At 37.3% G+C, this 22,210-nt stretch overlaps 1 protein-coding gene and 1 pseudogene across 1 annotated transcript; both read right to left on the bottom strand.

The window, feature by feature from the left end:
- Positions 1-8,544: 8,544 nt before the first annotated feature.
- Positions 8,545-9,463, bottom strand: LOC143272644 (olfactory receptor 4K3-like; annotated as a pseudogene).
- Positions 9,464-21,005: 11,542 nt separating this feature from the next.
- On the bottom strand, positions 21,006-21,923 carry LOC143272746 (olfactory receptor 4K3-like). Its single transcript, XM_076568723.1, has one exon. The coding sequence runs from the start codon at positions 21,921-21,923 to the stop codon at positions 21,006-21,008; it is 918 nt and encodes a 305-aa protein (XP_076424838.1).
- Between the last annotated feature and the right edge of the window lie 287 nt (positions 21,924-22,210).

Raw genomic sequence — 22,210 nt, 5'->3', positions numbered from 1 at the left:
AGTCATCACCTTCTGTTCCTTCAAGTGTATTTTCTTTCTACAGATTTTTTTTTAAAGAAAAATATCTGTATTTCTCAATATCCTATGTAATAATCACTTTCAATCTTATTTTTATTGACATTATTGCAAAATGTTATTATTTATTATTGCTTTATTACCACCTTTCTGACATTTTCCTTCTTGTTATTTTTGTTTTTTGTCTCTCTTATGTCACTAACAGAAATTATATTTCCTCTGATTGTGAGCAGAATTATGTTAATTTTTAGTGAGTCAACCTTAATATTTATTAGCAAAACCTCATTTTTTATTTATTCTACATACCAACCACAGTGTCCTCTCCCTCCTCTCATCATGTTACCCCCATTTCTAATGCCCCTCCATCTACCCCTCCGAAAGGGAAAGGCTTTCCATGGGGAGTCAACAAATTATGGTATATCAAGTTGAGGCAGGACCAAGGTCTTCCCTGCATCAAGGCTGAGTGAGGCATCCCACCATGGAAATTAAGTTCAAAAATTAGGTTCCATGTAGGAACAGATCCTATTCACACTACTAGGGGCTCCACAAACAGACCACGCTACACAAGTGTCACCGCATACAGAGGGCCTAGGTTGGTCCTATGAAGGCTCCCTAACTGTTGGTTTAGAGTCCATGAGCTCCCAGAAGTTCGGGTCAGTTGTCTCTGTGGGTTTCTCCATCATGAACTTGACCTCCCCCCCAACTTGTTCATATAGTCCCTCCTTTATCTCTTCAGTTGGACTCCTGGAGTTCAGTCCAGTGCTTGGCTATGGATCTTGGCAGAAACAGCATTTTTATTTGGGTCAGATACTGTTTTTCCAAACAAGTAGCTATTAATTTCATGTGTTTGCTTTCAAGTAATTGTTTAACCTATTCCTTCCTCTGGATTTCCAGAGTTAATTTTTGATTCTCTTTTCCATGTTTCCTTAATTGACATGTGTGAATGATATTACTGTCTCCTTCTTTTCTCATGTTTAAGTCATTGTCATTTTATATGATGCTTATGGATCTGTCTATCTAAAGATCAAGGCTGTCAATGTAATTTTCCTACCTAATCTTTGGGTGCAACAATAAACCTTTTGAAGTTCTTCAGCATATTGTAAAAAAACTTTGATGAAATAACAAATAGGCTATTTCAAGGCCTATTTCTACAGTGATTAAAGGAAATGTATATAAAATATGAATCACTAAATTTTCTAATTGATTTTTACATAAATAATATTAACAAAATAGGAAACTGAGAAACATTAGCTGGGGTTATTTTTGTAGATTCCTGGAATTTCCCTTGCAACAGGTTCCTACCTGATCCTGAAATGACCCCATTTCCAGTTGTCTCTTCCAGTATTCTTCCCAATCCCACTCCACCTGATCCCTCATGTTCCCTATCCCCACCTGGCCCCAGTCCACTCATGAAATCTCTTTTATTTCTTGTAGACAGAGACTTTTCTGTCCCACCAGGTCCTGCAGCTTCTTTTAAAATAATCACTCAGAAGCTTAATAATAATTACAAACTGTGTGGCCTATTGCTCAGGCTTATTATTAACTAGCTCTTACAACTTAAATTAACCCATGTCTATTAATCTGTTTTTCCAGGTGTCTTGTGGTTTTACCTGTGTTCTAATACATCTTGCTTCTCTGGCGGCAGGCTGGAATATGTTCCTGACTCCTCCCTTCTTCCTGTCCTGGTGCTTGGATTTTCTTCCTGCCTCTATTCTGCCTTGCTATAGGCCAAAGCAGCTTCTTTATTAACAAATAGTAATAAAACATCTTAACAATGCACGGAAAAACATCCTGTAGCAATTTCTCCTTCTCAGAGAGATCTGAATGTATCCCTTGAGCCTTACTTTTTACCTAGCCTCTGGGTCTGTGGATTGTATCATGATTATCCTTTACTTTACAGCTATATCCACTTATAAGTGAGTACACACCATGTTTATCATTCTGGGTTTGGGTTACTTCACTCAGGATGATTTTTTTCTAGTTCCATCAATTTGTTTTTTAATTTTATGATGTCAGTTTTTTAACAGCTGATTAATACTCATTGTGTAAATATATCACATTTTCTTTATCCATTCTTTGATAGAGAACATCTAGGTTGTTTTCAGATTCTGCATATTACAAATAAACCTGCTATAAACATAATTGAGCAAGTGTCCTTGTGATATGATTGAGCATCTTTGGGTATGTGTCCCAATGTGATATAGCTGGGTGCTGAGGTAGATTGATTCTCAATTTTGTGAGGAGCACCATATTGTTTTCCATAGTGGCTGTTCATGTTTGTACTCCCACCAGTAATGGAGCAGCTTTCCAATTGCTAGGCAGCATGAGCTGTCATTTGCATTATTTATCTTAGCCATTCTGACAGTTTTAAGATGAAATCTGAAAGGGGTTTTAATTTGCATTTCTCTGATGGCTAAAATGTTGAGTATTTCTTTAAATGTTTCTTGGCCATTTGAGATTCATCTGTTGAGAATTCTCTGTTTTGATCTCTATCTCAGTTTTTATTTGGATTTTTATTTATTTTGATGTCTAGTTTCTTGAGTTCTTTATGTATTTTGACAATCAGCCCTCTGTCAAATATGGGCACGGTGAAGATCTTTCTCTATTCTGCAGGCTACTGTTTTGCCTATTGACAGTGTTAGCTTTGGAATAAAAGCTTGGCTATGAAAGTGTATTTTATTCACCAAAATTACACAGTATAAAAACCAGGATGTTCAAGCTGGAACATTTATGGAGTGGGAGAGCAATGAAAGAGATACCATGATGTAGAGGGAGAGATAATGGGGAAAGGGAGAAACTGGGTGCTAGGGAAGTTCCCAGGAATCCCCAAGGAGCTTAGACTACTAGCAATAGTAGAGAGGGTACATGAACTGGCTTACTCCAGTAGTCAGATCGGTGAATACCCTAACTCATTATAGAGCCTTTCTCAAGTAACTGACAGAAGCAGATGTATAGATCCACAACCAATCAGGCTGAGCTCCATGAGTCCAGTTGAAGAGAGAGAAGAGGGATTCTATGAGCAAGGGGCCTCAAGATCATGATGGGGAAACCTACAGAGAAAACCAAACCAAACTAGTGGGAACTCATGATATTTAGATCAACAGCTGTGGAGTCGGCATGGGACTGGACGAGGCCCTCTTCATAGTGAGACAGTTGTGTAGCTTGATCTGCTTAAGGGACGCCCTGGCAGTAGGATCAGAATCCATCCCTGGTGCATGAGCTGGCTTTTTGGAGCCCACTACCTATGGTGGGACACTTTGCACAGCCCTGAGGGAGATTAAACCTGCCTGTACTAAATGTACTTCCCCATTGGAGGCCTTACTTTCTTGTAGGAGAGAATGGGGGGTGGCGTGGGAGGGGGAGGATGGAGGGGCAGGAGGAGGGAAGAGGGGGATCTTTGTTTGGTATGCAAAATGAATAAAAAAATTTTTCTTAATAAAAAAAAACATGTCTAATAAAACATGGCCCACCCCCTAACAAAAATAAGAGATGGTCTTTGACTTTTAAATTAAAATACTGTGAAACATTTTGGAAAAGAAAGTCATCCTTCTGTTAATTCACAGGAGTTAACTATGCCTGATAAGTAGAGAACACATGGCCCAGAGCTGTGGGGAGGGTCCCACAGCTATTTTAGAGAGAATTATGATAACTCACATGAGAATTACAGACAGAAGCAGACAGTTATTCATAGGCAATGGTCTTATAAGTCTTGCTTATCGAAATTCCTCCATCACATTGTTATTTGTCTGCTGGGTCAACCTTATGAATATTAGCTGTTATCTATTGTGTATTCTTGCTGACCTCGACAATAATTCTAGGTATACTATGAAATAATCACTTTCAATCTTATTTTTATTGACATCATTGCAGACAGAATTGAGGTTCTTTTTTTTTTTTTTTTTGAGCTGAGGATTGAACCCAGGGCCTTGTGCTTGCTATGCAAGCTCTCTTCTGCTGAGCTAAATCCCCAACCCAGAATTGATGTTCTTTATCATTGCCTTGTTCCTATACTTATCTACCTATCAGTTTTTGGCATCTATTATTGGGTGTCTCTCTTTCATTATCACAGAAATTCTATTTCCTCAAATTACAAAAAGAAGCATGCTATATTTTCAGTGAAACAACATTAATTTTATATCTGGATCAGGTATTATTTTTTCTAAGCTAAGTATATGCATTCCACTCTCAATTTTTCTTTCTCCATGTCATATTTTCTTAACTGACCTATATGAATGATACCATTATCTCCTTTTTTCTCCTGTTTAATTCATTTTATTTGATACTTATAGTACAGGCTGTCAATATGACTTTGTTAGCTAATCCTTGGATGCATCTATCAACTTTTGGAAATGTGAAGCATATTGTATAAAATTTTGATAAAACAGTATACTATTAAAAGTCTATTACTATTTTGATCATAGGAAATGTATATAGTACATGAATTAATAAATTCTCTAATTGAGTTCTAGATTAATAATATTAATATTAAAGAACAGGAAATATTGAGAAATTATTTCCTCAAGTTGTCTTGAATGGAAAATAAAATTTATGACCGATAAGAGATTGGATTTTTTTCATCTGATTTAGATCTATGTTTTCTAATGCCCAGATTTGGAATATTTCAAATATGTGTTTGTAGCTAATATTCAGTATACATAGTTAACACAAATCCTTCAAATTTGAGTCTGATTGTTTAGTTACTTTTCTATTGCTATGACAACACATCATGATGAAAGCAACTTATAAAAGAAAGCATTTAATGGGGGCTCATGTTTCAAGAGGCCTATAGTCCATGGTCATCATGGCAAGGAGCAGAGCAGCAGGCAGCAGGCAGGCATGACATTTTAGCAGTAACCAAGAGCTCATATCTTATCCACCAACATGAGTAAGGGAGGGAGGAAGAGAGAGGGGGGGAGAAGGAGAGAGAGAGGGAGGAGAGAGAGAGAGAGAGAGAGAGAGAGAGAGAGAGAGAGAGAGAGAGAGAGAGAGATGTGATAACTGGGAGTGTATGGACTTTTGAAAGTTCAAAGCCCACCTCAAATTGACACACCTTCTATAACAAAGCCACACCAAATACTCTTCAAACAATTCAACCAACTGCAGGACAACTATTTAAATACATGAGCTTGTGGGAACTATTCTTATTAAACAAACACATTCCACCCCCAGACTCCCATAGGTTGTAGCCATATCATAATTCCAATGCATTGAGTCCAACCTCAAAAGTCCCTGTTTTCTTTCACAGTCTCAGCACAGTTGAAAAACACAGTCGCTTCTGCACTCAAGGCAGTGTTTTGACTGTAACCCTCTCTAAAAGGGTCACAATTAAAGCTGGTGGTAGATCTATTCCCAATTTCCTGAGAAACCATCCTATTGATTTCCAAAGTTGCTTTTTTAAGTTTGTACTCCCACCAAGAGTAGAATGTCCCACTTGCTCCATATTATCTCCAGCATGAGCTTCCACTTGTGTTTTTGATCACAGGCTTTCTGACAGGTGTAAGATGGAATCTCAAAGTCATTTTGATTTGCATTTTCTTGATGGCTAAGTATGTTGAACATTTCTTTAAGTGTTTCTTAGCCCTTTTGGTTTTCTCTGTTGAGAATTCACTGTTTAGATCTGCATCCCATTTTTAAATAGTATTATTTGTTTTGTTGGATTCTAGAAGACCCAGCTCTACCACTTCTGGGCACATACCCAAAGGATGTTCTATTCCATTACAAGGATGCTTCCTCAACTCTGCTCACATCATCCTTATTCAAAAGAGCCAACACTGTAAACAACCTAGATGTTCCTCAACCTAAGAATGATTAAAGAAAATTTGGTTCATATATACAGCTACTAAAAACAATGACATCATTTAATGTACAAGCGAATGAATGAAACTTGAAAAAACTCATCCTGAGTGAGGTAACCCAGACCCAAAAAGACAGACATGAGTGTTCTGTGATGGAAGTCTAACAGAATTGCCATCAAAGAGACTAGAGAAACTTCATACAGCAACTGATGGGAGCAGGTGCAGAGTCCCACAAACAAATATTCGGCAAAGCTTGAAGAGTCCTGCATATGGTTGGGGGGGGGAAGATAAGAGCAACTAGAGGGCACAGGGACACCACAAGAACACCACCTACAGAATCATGTGACTGGAACTCATGAGGGCTCTGGGAGATCAGGGGGCCTATAGCAGTCTGACCTAGGTCTTCTACATATATGTTATGGCTGAGGTAGCTAGGGAATCCTAAAGTGGGAGTGGGGGCTGTATCTGACTGTTTTGCCTGTTTGTGGGATCCTTTTCTTCCTACAGGGCCTACCTTGTGCAGCTTTGATTGATGGTATATGTCTGGTATTGTTGTAGCCAATATGTCATGTTTAATTAATGTCCCTGGGACACATGCTCTTTTCTGAGGGGAGATAGAGGGGGTGGATCTGAGGTAAAGAGGAGGTAGGAAGAGAGACTAGGGGAAGGGAGGGTGGGGAAATTGCAGTCAGGATGTAGTATATGTGAGAAAAATAAAAAATACAACAATAATAAAAGAAAAAAATAATCTTGAGGGAATTGATTTTCTTCCCCTAACATGTAGATTTTGTGCATTGAATTGGGGTCATTAGGCTTGGCAGCAAGCTCCTTTACCTGATAAGTTGTTCCACCGGCCTCCACTGTACTTCTTCTTGATACACCAATTGTATGGAAACAATTTCACTGAATTGCTAAAAGTTAATTAAAATCATCTTCTTAGAAATCACTTGGGCAATAAAAACTCATTTTCCACTCTAATTATAGTTTATCAAAAAGTCCTAATGGTGTTCTATTTTTATAATATTCCTGTGTGCAGGTGAAAGTAACTTGTTTGTAGGTTTGAAATCAGTGTTACTTTATAAGTAAGGAAGAGGGGCAGAGTAAAGTCATGCAAGATTTATGTAACAGTGAAAAGCATTGTGAAATGTAATCTAGTGGGCCTGGCAGAGTCAATGCAGTCATGATTCCAAGGCTGCCTACTGTGGGCCCCTTATAGATAACTGACAATAGTCAGTCATAGATCAGAGTGTGATGTATGCTGTGCTCACCTTCTTACAGAACTGTAAGCTCCTGATGATTCTGAGGCAGGGCCAGACATTTTCTTCCTTTGTAACCCACTGAAGAGCTCACCATTCCCCAAGGATGATTCCAGACCAATGGACACACACATGACTCTTGTAATCCAAGTGGGCCACAAAGTAAAAACAAAACAAAACCATACAAAAAGAACTAAATGTAGAAAGGGACTAGTGTGCATGTGGTTGGGGTAGTGGAAAATAGGAGTGGGAGGGAAATAATGGTCAGGGACATTAGTCAAATGCAATCAGCTTATTGCAGATATTGTCAAAGAACAAATTTCAGAAAAGGAAAAATGGTGACTTTAAATTTTGGATAGTGAAATCTATCTGAGAAAATATTTTAGGAAAAAGGTACCAAAACATCCTAATATATTTGGCATATGCTCAAGGTGTATAGTGAGCCTTGCTTATACCTAATTTGATTTCAGGAAAACATGATACAGGTATCTGCATGGTTTTTATTAGTTTATGTTATAAGAACATCTTTATTAGAATACACATACAGATTGATTGCAACTATACTTCATGAACTATTAGGACAGGTTATTCACAAAATTATGATGTATATATCTTTTCAGGGATACACTGGATATCGAACTATTGTAAATGTGTATACATATAGTTTTATCCAGCAAATGGCATACATTATCAATGGTAACTAACATGAACAATCTCACTCTCTCGATGTAAATATATGTATATTAATATACCTATTATATATGTAATGTTTTCAAAAGCATAAAAATTTTTAAAACACTGTCCTACTTTCATAATATAAAGTAAAATTAAGATCATAAAAATAATTTGTGGACTGAGAGAAGTGTATTATAATAAATATTATGAAAGATGCCATTTTAGTTATAGAGTGAAAAAGGTGAAAAGGATTTCATTTGAATAGGTACAAATTGGTACATGACACAGAATATGTCAATATGAGGCAACTAGTATTATCATTTGATTTGTAAGTCATTTTGTTCTGTAAGAGAATGTAGACTTCAAAAATATCTTCAGTATCTCCGGTAGTGAAGTTATAATCAGGGTTGGAATATAATGATACGTTTTTAAATGATAATTTTGACGAGTAATTCATTGAAAACTTTGCAAATAATAATCCTGTTAAAACGACTTACACAGTGTTGTGACCATGGGTAATGATTAGTAAATTTTAGTGATTATTATTTTATAACATTATCTTCATCCTCTACTCTTCAGATACAAATAGGTATATGATGCAGTTATTACTGGAAGTGGTAAAAAATATCTAAGTATTAGACTTTCAAATTACTTTCATAATAGTTGTTTTCATAATAATATATTCATGCAAATAATATCATGAAGTGAGTCATATATGTGATCTTTGTTATTGTAAAAATACAGTTAAAATAGTATACACACAATGAATTTTCTGATTAGGTGTCTAAAATTTATCTCCAAATTTACCCATGATTTCTCAGCTTTTTTATGGCATTTTTAATATCCTTATTTCTCAGTGTATAGATGGCTGGATTCAGGAGAGGTGTGATGACTGTATAAAACACAGCAAGAAACTTGTTGACCCAAGTGATATTGACTGGCCACAGATAGATGAAAATGCAGGGCCCAAAAAACAGCACAACCACTATGATGTGGGATGTACAGGTAGAGAGTGCCTTTGATGAGCCATCTTTAGAGTGGAGCTGAACAGTTAACAGAATGTAAGTGTAAGATATCAGCAAGAGAATGAAACAAGTTGTTGCTAAAACACCACTGTCAGCATTTATCTCGATTCCCAGAGTATCAGATTCTGTGAAGGCTAATTTCATCACCAAAGGAATATCACAGAAAAAAACTGTCTACCACTCTAGGTCCACAGAAAGGTAGTTCCAAAATCAGGATCAGCTGACTCATGGCATGCACAAATCCAATGATCCATGATATTAAAACAAGCCAGATGCACTTCTGTCTGTCCATGATGCTGGTGTAGTGGAGTGGCCTGCAGATGGCCACATATCGGTCATAAGCCATTGTTACAAGAAGTACCATCTCACCCCCTCCAAAGAAATGCACACAGAGGATCTGGCTCATGCAGCCCCCAAAGGAAATGGTTTTATTTTCCTTTACAAGGTCTGTGGTCAGTTTGGGGATAGTAAATAAAGAAAGGCAGAAGTCAATAAATGAGAGGTTTGCTAACAGAAAGTACATGGGAGAATGGAGATGATGATCAAAGATAATTAATATTACTACAAAGAGGTTGCCTATCACAGTCATCAGGTAGAGGGTGGCAAATGGCAGCAGGAGGAAGATCTGTATTTCTTTCGAAGTACAAAGTCCCTGAGAAATAAACTCAGACACAACAGACTGGTTTGCTTCTTTCATTTAGTACACTGTGCTCCAATGGGTTGAGAGAGACAGAGCCTAACTAAGAATTCCTGAAATAGAAACAATAACTTAATGTTTAGGGTCAAGTAAGCAGAAAAATATTCAAATTGAAATCTTAGCATTATATCCAACTTAAATTTTAAATAAATCTTTCTTGTATTTGTGCATATTTTATAATCAGAAAAGGATTCTAAATGTAGAATGATGGGTTACAATCTTTGCATATCCAAAAGATAACATTTATAGGTATGGATATGAGTATATTGTTTATTAATATTAGTAGTACATATTTTATTTGTATTTTCCCAGCTTCTTTCTGCTCTTTCTGAATGGAATCAGGAATAATTTTCTTTAATGAATATAGCGATAAAGCTACAGCCCATTTACTTGACCATCATAATTCCAAAATGACAATCTATTGACATATTTCCACCATAAACAGAAAATTCTCATTCACAAATCTACCATGGACTCTGAACATATAGAATGAAACCAAGTTTACTAAAAAATGTAAGAAAAAAATATTCATCAAATTAATTGTGAAACCAGGTGCCTAAGACATATTGCCAATATTATGTCTTTCCTTGATTTCTGACTTATCCATTAGAGTGTATCTGTGAACAATCATATATTCATAGACCAAGAGAATATTGCTTATTGTCCTATATTGACTGGCTTTCATTTCTAAATGGTGAGATTTCATATGCTATTCTGAATAATTGATAAGTGAAAGAAACTTTCCCTGCCTCTCTACCTTTTTTCTCCTTCCTTCTTTCCTTATATAAAATGTCATTTTCATATAACTTATATTGAATTGAAAATTTGCAGTGAACTATTATTAATTAAACCTCTAACATTCTCATCTCCTTCCCATTCTTTTTACCTGATTCTCTACTCTATTGTCTGTAGAAAACAAAAATATTTAAAATGTTCTAAGATGATAAGCTAATTTTAGAGTAAAGTAAGTGGTTTTTAGCAGCATGCTTTTTCAACAGAATGTCTTGTAACTTGTTTTGTTACATAAAGAGTTTATTTATGTGAACATATAAAACTACTTAAAATTTCCAGAAGTCTCAAATGCTTTATGGATAGGTAAATTTATATGATGATTTTGGAAAATAGAACAATGAAAAATGCAGATGCAGGATTCTCTGAAAATTCCTAGTAATAAAAACTGTGCTTCTAATGCAGAAAAAACTTTAAATGATAATTTGTGATGAAATATGACAGTACAGCAATCACTTTGGTATATATTTACACTACAGGAATTACCTTGCCAACCAGGTCTTACCAAGTTGTTAATGCTTCCTCTAAATGCTGCTTGAATCTGAAACTGTGCCACGTTGTAATAATGTGATTTCTGCTGTGTTGAATGTTGGCAAGAATTTCATCTCAGTGTGGCTTATATACACAAAGTCATGTGTGCTTTGGAAATTTTCCTGTTCTGTACATTAAATGGGTCCAAGTCCTTGGGGATCCCGAATTGAAGACATCTTTCAGCAATTCCCCATTTTCAATACTAAGTTCAAGTTAAGATTGTAAAATGCAATAAAAAAGTTTAAACAAAATATAAAATATGTTGCCTTAGGTGTGGGAAAACAGAACTCTTGTATAAAGCTGTTGACAGTATACAGTAATATAGCACCTAAAAATGACAAAAGGTTTAACAAAACGTAAAAATAAAACTAAGCTATTTATCAAGGAATGCTGCATTCCCATGGTCTTTGATATATTATTTATAACATATATTATTTACTGAAGTGCTGAGGGACAGATGAACTAATAGAGAAAGTTAGATGTCTGTATCATAAATATATATGGTATATACATATATGCATGTTCATGTGCACATGTGTATGCACACACATACGTATATTACTATGAATTATTATTAATATTGTGTTAATAACACAATGCTGTTATTTGTGGCAATGTGGATGAATGTTCAGGACATTCTGTCATAGAAGAATAAATGTTGTATAGTTTCTATATAAGTAAGGAATTTAAAATGAATAGGTGTCAATGGTATGATGTACATACTTTAATCTTCCAAATACTGCAAAATGAAACACATCCATTTGCCAAATTTCATTTCTTTGTATACCCTTTGGATTGCTCCCTGCAGGTAATGGAGTTTGGTTATAGCACATTACCTATTAGTAACTGATCAATCTCATCATTACCTTGTGCTAGAGGTCCTGGCAGACCTGAATGTGTTATATATATATAACATCATATATATATATGATGTTCCCTTTTTCTGAGATTTCCTGCAATTGTATGAATAATGAAGTTAATTTTGTATTATCAGGAATAAATTCAGCAGTTTCAATATGTAAAACAACTCTCTGCATATTGAGAGTCAGTGACAATATTGAGGGGCTCTGTGAAGTCCATCAGTACCATAAGAATGGCATACAGTTCTGCCTTTTTTTACAGAGCTGTATGGAATTTGTACCACTTTACTTAAGTCTCCTGATTTATATCCTGCTTTCCCTGATTTATTTGCATCAGTATAGAATGTGAGGACTCCAGCAATTGGCTTTTGTTGTACAATGTGAGGAAGGACCCATTCAGTCTTCTTTATGAATTCTATTCTCTTGCTTTTGGGATAGTGGTTGTTAATCTCTCCCAAAAAGTTACTGCAGGCTCTCTGCCAGTATTCATTATCTTTCCATAGTGATGAAATTTCCTCATTAGTTAACGGTACTACAATTTCTGATGGGTCCATTCCTGTCAACTGGTGGAGTCTTAATTTACCCTTTTGAATCATCGGAGATATTTTCTATATAAGTCTTTAATTTCTTTTTTGGTTTACGTGGTAGGAATATCCATTCCAATATAATATCTTTCCTCTGCATCAAAATACCTGTTGGAGAATGTCTGGAGGGGAATATGACAAGAATGCATTTAAGTTCTGGATCCACACGATCCACATGTGCTACTCAAATTGTCTCTTCTACTAGAGCCAATTCCTTCTCAGCTTCAGCTGATCATTCTCTTGAACTATTTAATTCTTTGTCCCCTTCTAGAGTATTAGCCAAATTTTTTAGTCCATCTTTGGGTATTCCCATGATACCTAGTAAGTTGGAAATGCTTCCTAATAACTTTTGAAAATCATTAAGATTCTTCAATCTATCTCTCCTTAGTTGTACCTTTTGGGGTCTAATTTTTTTATAGCTCTATCTTATATCCTAAGTAATTAAAAGAATCTCCTCTTTGTATTTTTTCAGGAGCAATTTGCAGTCCCCAGGGAGGCAAAACTTTTTTTACTTCTTCAAACATGCTTTCTAATGTATCTAACTTTGGATCAGCTAATAGGATATCATCCATATAGTGATAAATTATGGATTGTGTAAACTTTACACGAATTATCTCCAATGGTTTCTGCACAAAGTATTGGCACAAAGTAGGGCTGTTTAACATTCCCTGTGGGAGGACCTTGCATTGAAATCTCTTGACTGGCTGAATATTTTTATAATTAGGTACTGTGAAGGCAAAATTTTCTCTATCATTTTCTTGTAAGGGTATGGTAAAGCAACAGTCTTTTAAGTCAATAACTACTATAGGCCATTCTTGGTTAGCAGAGAGGGCAAGGGCATCCCAGTCTGTAGAGAGCCCATTGGCTGAAATACTTTATTAATAGCTCTCAAATCTGACAGCATTCTCCAATTACCAGATTTTCTTAAAATGACAAATACCGGAGAATTCCAAGGGCTGGTAGATTCTTCAATGTGCTGAGCATTTAACTGCTCTTGAACCAGCTGTTCTAAAGCTTGTAGCTTCTCTTTTGTCAAAGGCCATTTTCCAACCCAGGCAGGTTTGTTAGTTAGCCATTTTAAAGGTAAGGCAGTTGGTACTTCTGAGAGTTCAACAACAGTCATGTTCTGTTTGTGAACAACCTGAATGGTTAGTGACTGATTTTTATAGCATGTCATGATATTATTCCTAGAAACATGCATTGTTCTGTATTCCTTTTCTGAAAGTGTAGGAATTTTAATCTGGGTATTCCACTGTTCTAACAGTCCTCGGGCCCAAAGATTTACTGCTACATTTGCTACATATGGCTTCAGACTTCCTCTTTGTCCTTCTGGCCCAATGCATTCAACCCATCTTGAACTCTGTTTTATCTGATATAGGGTGCCAATCCCTAAAAGTTGGACATCTACCTCTTAAAGAGGCCAATTCGGACGCCATGATTTTGGTGTAAATACAGTCACATCTGCACCTATGTCTACCAGGCCCTCCAGAACCAGGCCATTAATTCGAATTCTAAGCTTTGGTCTTTGTTCATTTATGGAAGTCTGCCAAAATATTTGTTTTATAATGTTCTTTGTGACCTGTGATCCATCTATCAAAGCTGTTTTATCATCCATTGCAGTATCGGTTTTTACATTAGGCATTGGTTTATTCAGTTGTCCTGGAGAGGAATTTCTTCCACAGTGGCTGGGAATGTTTTTACTACATTTGATTTTGGGGCCTACAAGAGGCCCCCTGAGGCGTTTCCTGCAAGTAAAGGGTTGCTTTGTATATCTATTTTTGATCTGCACTCACTGGTCCAATGTCGGCCTTTGCCACATCTTCTACATAATCCAGGAGGTGGTTGGGGTCTCCTGTTTAGGCTATTCCTAGAAGGAGTATTACTTCTATGCGTACCCCATATACAGTTTTTATTTATATGACCTGGTGTACCACATTTAAAACATTTGGTACTATGGGGACTTCTTTCACCTCTGGGATTTGTTTCTCCTAACCAAGCCTCATTACTGTAGTTAAGAGACTGAACACCATTAGTATATTTAACCCATTCTTCCAAAGTAGCTGATCTGATCTTTAATGGTGTAAGTATTCTTTTGCATTCTGCATTAGCATTGTTGAACGCCAAAGACTCAGTTAATATTTTTCTTAATTCTTTATCTGACATAGCTCTTGTTATAGCTGTGTTCAATCTTTGTAAAAAATCAGTGAAGGGTTCGTGTGGTCCCTGAAATATCTTTGTGTATATTTTGTATATCTTTTTTTGTATATATTTTGTGTATATGTTTGGGTACAAAGGTCCTCAGTTGGTCGTCCAGTTTCTGGAAAATTTTCCCAAGCATTTACAGCTGCTGTACAGCATATGGATATTTTATGCTCATCATAAGTGGCTTGTACATTCCTGTCAGTGAAACATCCCTCACCAATTATTTGATCTTGGGAGATCACAAAACCTCTGAGTTAACCTTGTTGTTCTAAATTTTTTGCCTCTTCTCTCAACCAGCTTTCCCACTGTAACTGCTGGCTATATTCTAGAACAGCTGAAATTAACTGATGACAGTCATCTGGAATGATTCTATGTGAGGTAGACCACGAATTTAACATCTGTTTTACGTATGTGGAGTGTATCCCATGCGTAACTACTGCTTCCTTTATATTTTTAAAGTCCCTTGTTTGAAATTGGTTGTAATGTATATGTTGTATATTGCTCGGGATGTGTGTCATCTGCTGGCTCTCATGGATGATAACAGGATAAGCCATTGTATGAGAGCCTTTTGGAGATGTTACAACCTCTATGGTCTTGACCTTCTGTTTATTAGTTCCCTTGTCATGTTTACTGAGAGTTTCTTCTAGGGCTTGCAAATGAGCACCTAGGGTCTGTTCTAGGGAGTGAACCTCCTCTCTTGCAAGGGACTCCAGATTTCACATGGAATCATAGAAGTTTTTGTGTTCCTCAGAAACTCATGATTCCACGGACCTTATCTTATCAATTAATGATAATCTTTCTTTCTTTCTTTTTTTTTTTTTTTTTTTTTTTTTGGTTTTCCGAGACAGGGTTTCTCTGCGTAGCTTTGCGCCTTTCCTGGAGCTCACTTGGTAGCCCAGGCTGGCCTCGAACTCACAGAGATCCGCCTGGCTCTGCCTCCCGAGTGCTGGGATTAAAGGCGTGCGCCACCAACGCCCGGCTAATCTTTCTTTCTTATATACTGTCTGAGTAGCCACAACTTCACTCTGGAGAATTAGTGTTCTATCCATTAAATACTCATATTTATTATCAATAAAATCAATTTTGGGTACAAGCCTGTTTTGTAAATTCTGATTAGCAGATTCTAGAGAAAGAATCTTTTTCTGTAAGTCTTCACTGCTATCTTTGAAAGCCTGTAAATCCTGGTTAGCAGATTTCAGAGAGAGAATCTTTTTCTGTAAGCCTTCATTGCTATCTTTTAAAGCCTGTATCAGTCCCAATAATGACTCATCTTTCATCTTAAACCAGTGTTTGAACACTGTGTGAATTATTATGATGAATGCCAAAATGGTATAGGCCAGTTATGCCTTAGAAATGTCGTATATTTCCAGGAAGATGTCATTCATCCTACAGGCAAAAAGGTTTTTAAATTCTTGTGAGGTAATGTTGTCGGCCATATTACAAGAATTACTAAAAATTTGTTATTCATTTTTAAGGTGTAAAATTATCAAGTACCTTTACTTGAAACAATATGCTTACCTTTTGTGGTTTTGGGGCATGTAGTAGCACTTTTCAGCCAGCAGGTGTCATTGGTACAGCTCCAATACAGGGCCTACTGGTGATCTTGGCTGGAGTCGGAGATGGTAGAAACCAGAGCCAGCATGCAGGAAGCAGGCCAGGGAGCAGGGGTGTGCCTCTTTCCCTGGCCTAGGGGCTAAGCTAGGGAATTGAGACCTGACTAGCTGCTCCCTTTTTCGGGAATGGAACCATGTAGGTGTTCCCTGGTTATATGAAACTTTGCAGGTGGGTTTAGGTACCTGACAGCCAGGGAGGAGAGATCGGGAGCTACCAAGGCCTTTGGAATTTGCCCCACATGAGTGCCAGATATTGGTGAAATTATTAAGGCCACTCCACTTAGTTAAAAGGAAGATTTATTTAGTTGGTAACTTACAAAAAGGGAAAGATAGGTCGCAGGGTCTGGGGAAGGTGTATCACAATCCAGCGGTGTTCTCTGGAGCTCTGCCTGGTCCACCTCCACTGTTCATGGTCCCAGAACACAGACACCACTCACCCATCCAGATCTCGGATCTCCCGGCTCCTCCCTTGGCCCCTCCTCGTAGGCGTGACAGTTGCCAGAGTCTCAATGGGGGTTGGAACTTCCAGATCCAAGCTGGAATGGCTACCCACTACAGATATTTGCTTAACTTTACATTTATATGGCTCAGTCAGTGTGTGTGTGTGTGTGTGTGTGTGTGTGTGTGTGTGTGTGTGTGTGAACTTTTTATTCATTAAACTTCCCAACTCTTTATTTTTTTTACATGGTCTTTGATAATGTTGCACAATATATTTGATGGTATTGATCCCATCAACTCTTCCCAGATGCATCCCTTTTCTTTACACATTCACCTTTGTGTCCTTTTTTTCTTTAATTTTATGAAATCTATTTGTGTTGCTCAAAAATTCTTGAATGTGTGGCTATCCTCTAAAACGTCCAGTGGCTACTTATGACCAAATAGGTCATAGGTCCTAAGAAAAATCTATTAATATATATTCCAGTATATGGTCACAGATTTAAACTTTTTAATTATACCTATATATTTGTGTATATCTCAATCTTTTTCTAAGAGGTATCTATTGGCAGTAGATGGAGATTAACACAGAGATCCATATCTGTCACCGTCCACAAAACGTAAGTCCCAGTGTATCAAGGACCTCAACATAAATCCAGCTACACTGAACCTGCTAGAAGAGAAAGTAGGAAGCAGTCTTGAACACATTGGCATAGAAGATCACTTCCTAAATATAATACTAGTAGCACAGACACTGAGAGAAACAATCAATCAATGGGACCTCTTGAAACTGAGAAGCTTTTGTAGAGCAAAGGATCCAGCTATACCACTCTTGGGCATATACCCAAGAAATGCTCAATCATACCACAAGAGCACTTGCTCAGCTAAGTTCATACCAGCATTGTTTGTAATACCCAAAACCTGGAAACAACCTAGATGGCCTTCAACTGAAGAATGGATAAATAAATTGTGGCACATATACACAATGGAATACTACTCAGCAGAGAAAAACAATGACATCATGAGGTTTGCAGGCAAATGGATGGATCTAGAAATAATCATCCTGAGTGAGGTAACCCAGACTCAGAAAGACAAATATGGTATGTGCTCACTCATAGGAAGATACTAGATGTGGAACAAGGATGACTGGACTGCTACTCACATCACTTGTGAGGTTACCTGGAAAACAGGATCCCAAGAAACACACGAGGATCTCCCAAGGACAGAGAAATGGCTGAGATCTACATGAACAACCTGGACATGAATGGGAGCAGTGAAGGGCGAGGTTCGAGGGAAAGAGAGTGGGAGATCCCAGCTGGATCAAGAACAGAGAGGGAGAACAAGGAATGGGAGACCATGGTAGATGAAGACCACATGAGAAAAGGAAGAAACAAAGTGCTAAAGAGGCCCACAGAAATCCACAAAGATACCCCCACAAAAGACTGTTGGCAATGGTCGAGAGACAGCCGGGACTGACCTACTCTGGTGATGTGATGGCCAAACACCCTAGTAATTGTGCCAGAAGCCCCATCCAAGGACTGAGGAATCTGGATGCAGACATCCACAGCTAGGCCCCGGGTGGAGCTCTGGGAGTCTAATTAGCGAGAAAGAGGAGGGTTTATTTGAGGGAGAGTTGTTGAGACCCAGGTTGGATAAAGCACAGGGACAAATAGCCAAACAAATGGAAACACATGAACTATGAACCAAAGGCTGGGGGCCCCCAGCTGGATCAGGCCCTCTGAATATGTGAGACAGTTGATTGGCTTGATCTGTTTGGGAGGCATCTAGGCAGTGTTACCAGGTCCTGTGCTCATTGCATGTGTTGGCTGTTTGAAACCTTGAACTTATGCAGGGACGCTTGGCTCAATCTGGGAGGAGGGGACTGGACCTGCCTGGACTGAGTCTATCAGGTTGATCTCAGTCTTTGGGGGAGACTTTGCCCTGTAGGAGGTGGGGATGGGCGGTGGGCTGGGTGGAAGAGGAGGAGGGCGAGAAGGGGGAGAACAAGGGAATCTGTGGCTGATATGTAGAACTGAATGGTATTGTAAAATAAAATAAAAGGAAAAAATAACATTTAGTTTTATGTGTAAGTGTGTTTGTGATAAGTCTTTGATCCACAAACCAATTACACGTTTGAGATCTGGGCAGTGAATGGAGTGTCTAAATATAACCCTAGTCCGGACCAGTCAGTGTCTGTCACCGTGACAACCAACCAAGCAGCGCCATCACCCATTGCCTTGGTCTAGGTTAAAGAAGTCACCAGATACAGTGTAGCTCTGGCTTAGTTGGAACCAGATCGACCAAATGGAGTAATCTTAGAGTATGAAGTCAAGTATTATGAAAAGGACCAGAATGAACGAAGCTATTGCATTGTGCGGATGGCTGCTCGGAACACAGATATCAAAGGCCTGAACCCTCTGACTTCCTATGTGTTCCACGTGCGAGCCAGGACTGCCGCTGGCTATGGAGACTTCAGCGAGCCCTTGGAGGTCACTACCAACACAGTGCCTTCCCGGATCATTGGAGACGGAGCCAACTCCATCGTCCTACTAGTGTCCATCTCTGGCAGTGTGGTGCTTGTGATCATTCATATCGCGGCTTTCCTCATTAGTCGTAGATGGAGTAAGTACAGCAAAGCGAAACAAGAAGCAGATGAAGAGAAACATTTGAATCAAGGTGTTAGAACTAATGTGGATCCCTTTACCTATGAAGACCCCAACCAGGCAGTTCGAGAATTTGCAAAAGAAATTGATGCATCCTGCATTAAAATTGAAAAAGTCATAGGAGTCGGTTAATTACACAGTTCAGCAAGGAGTCCTTAAGGTGTTCTATTGTTACAGTATGACTATGGCCAGGTGAGGGCAAGCTGTCTATAGGCTTAAAATCACTTATAAAATAATGCTGAGAAAGAATGCGGAAGAGGTTAGAAAGAATGCAAAAACTGTGAAATGTAATCTTGTGGGTATGGTACAGCCAATGCATTCATGATCCCAAGCAAATGATCACACAAGAAAATCATCAACAGTCAAAGATCATAGAGTAGCTATGTACTACTATATCTCCTTGCTGAACTGTGAGTTACTGATGATTCTGGGACAGAGCAAGGCATTTTCTTCAGTTGAGACCCACTGATGAGGTCATAGTGCCTCAGGGATAGTTGGAAACAATGGACACACAGATGGCTATGGGTCATTTCAGTGGATCCCAAAGCAAAACAAAAATACATAAATGTAGAAAGGGACTTGTGTGTGTTTTTGTGCCTGGGGAAGGGGATAATAAGAGTGGGAGAGGAATAAGAGTTCATGAACTGTATCAGATGTAATATTGTCCAAGAACATATTTAATAAGTAATATGGTGACAAAATAGTTGAGAGGTAAATCTGTAAACACATTGGAGAAATTTTTTTTTCTGAAAAAGATACCAGAACCTACAATATGTACACATCAAAGTCTGTGGCCAGACATGAGTCATGGTTATCTAACTTATAATTTTGGGAAAATATAATTTTGGGAAAACATGATACAGATATTTGTGTGGTGTTGTTAGATAATTTATGTTTGACAACCTGTTTAACTTATTAGAATATAAATACAAGTTGATTTTAACCATTAGCTCATGAAATATCAGCAAGATATTCAAGAAGCTCTCACTTTCATATCTGTTTAGAAATAAATTAGACATCAAGCTATTGTAAAAAGTTTGTACCATATAGTTTTGTATTGTAAAAAGTTATACCATATAGTTTTATCCAGTAAATGACTCACTACATTAAATGGTATATAACATGAATCATTATATATACCATATTATCAAGAGCATATAATGTTTAGCTAACTGGCCTTAGCAGTTATGTTATTCCATTATATAATATAAAATCATGATCATGCAAATAATTTGTGAATTGAGGAAAATATATTCAAATATTATAAACAGGTTGTCCTTTCAGTTAAGCAATAAAATATAGGAAAATTCTGAATTCATATGAGTAGTTACGACTTGAAAACTGACAGAGATTATATCAATATGAGGCAACTAGCATTATAATATGATTATTTTAGCATTTTGATTTCTAAGTAGCTTCAGTCTTCACAAATATCTTAAATGTGCTCTGTTACAAAGATAGAATTATGATTGATGTATAATTTCATATTTCAAAAGATGGTAAAATTGAAAAGTAATCCAAATAGGATTTTGTTAATAACAATGTAATTAAAGTGACATGCATAATTTTGGGAATTCAGATGATGTGTAGTAACGTGATAATTATTTTTGTAACATTATTATCATCTTCTACTCTTCTCTCTATATATGTATTTGAATAGCTATTACTCAAAGTGGGAAAACTATTAACATTATAATTTTGAATATATTTTTCTAATGGTTATTTTCAAAATTATGTGCTAATTACAACTCTGATTCCAGAAACAAGTAATTATACTTTTCAATTTCCACTAAAAAATTGTATAAAATGTTGTTCACACAATGAATTTGCCGATAACATTAAGATGTCTAAAATTATTCCGGAACTCACATGTGATTTATCAGCTTCTTTATGGCATTTTTAATATCTCTATTTCTCAGTGTATAGATGGCTGGATTCAGGAGAGGTGTGATGATTGTACAAAACACAGCAAGAAACTTGTTGACCCAAGTGATGTAGACTGGCCACAGATAAATGAAAATGACAGGCCCAAAGAACAGCACAACCACTATGATGTGGGATGTACAGGTAGAGAGTGCCTTTGATGAGCCGTCTTTAGAGTGGAGTTGAACAGTTAACAGAATGTAAGTGTAAGATATCAGCAAGAGAATGAAACAAGCTGTTGCTAAAACACCACTCTCAGCATTTACCACGATTCCCAGAGTACTAGTATCTGTGCAGGCTAATTTCATCACCAAAGGAATATCACAGAAAAAGCTGTCTATTACTCTAGGTCCACAGAAAGGTAGTTCCAAAATCAGGATCAGCTGACTAATGGAATGCACAAATCCAATGATCCATGACATCAAAATAAGCCAGATGCACTTCTGTCTGTCCATGATGCTGGTGTAGTGGAGTGGCCTGCATATGGCCACATATCGGTCATACGCCATCAATGCAAGAAGTATCATCTCACCCCCTGCAAATAAATGCACACCGAGGATCTGGCTCATGCACCCCCCAAAAGAAATTGTTTTAGTATCTGTTAGGAGGTCTGTGATCAGTTTGGGAGTAGTAACTGAGGAAAGGCAGAAGTCAATAAATGAGAGGTTAGCTAACAGAAAGTACATGGGAGAATGGAGATGATGATCAGTGATGATCAATATCACAACAAAGAGGTTGCCTATCACAGTCATCAGGTAGAGGGTAGAAAATAATAGTAAGAAGAAGATCTGTAGTTCTCTTGAGGTACAAAGTCCTTGAAAAATAAAGTCTGACACCACAGACTGGTTTGCTTCTTCCATTTAGCACACTGTGCTCCAATGGGTTGAGAGAGACAGAGCCTAACTAAGAATTCCTGAAATAGAAATAGTAACTTAATGTGCAGAGTCAAGTAAGCAAAAAGAATACAAATTACATCTTAGCATTGTATCCAGTCAAATGTAAAAGAACTTCCTTTAGTTTGTATATTCTTTCTAATTAGGAATTTTTTTAAATATAGGCAAAATTTATTGTCAGTAGAAAATATTGTTTATATTTACCAGCCTTAAATCTAACTTTTTGGCATGGATTCAAAGGTAATTTTCTTTAA

This window comes from Peromyscus maniculatus, chromosome 4 (genome assembly GCF_049852395.1).
Source record: "Peromyscus maniculatus bairdii isolate BWxNUB_F1_BW_parent chromosome 4, HU_Pman_BW_mat_3.1, whole genome shotgun sequence".
Taxonomy (NCBI): domain Eukaryota; kingdom Metazoa; phylum Chordata; class Mammalia; order Rodentia; family Cricetidae; genus Peromyscus; species Peromyscus maniculatus.
Note: the sequence above shows the minus strand (reverse complement) of the source record. Positions and strands in the feature narration are given on the sequence as shown.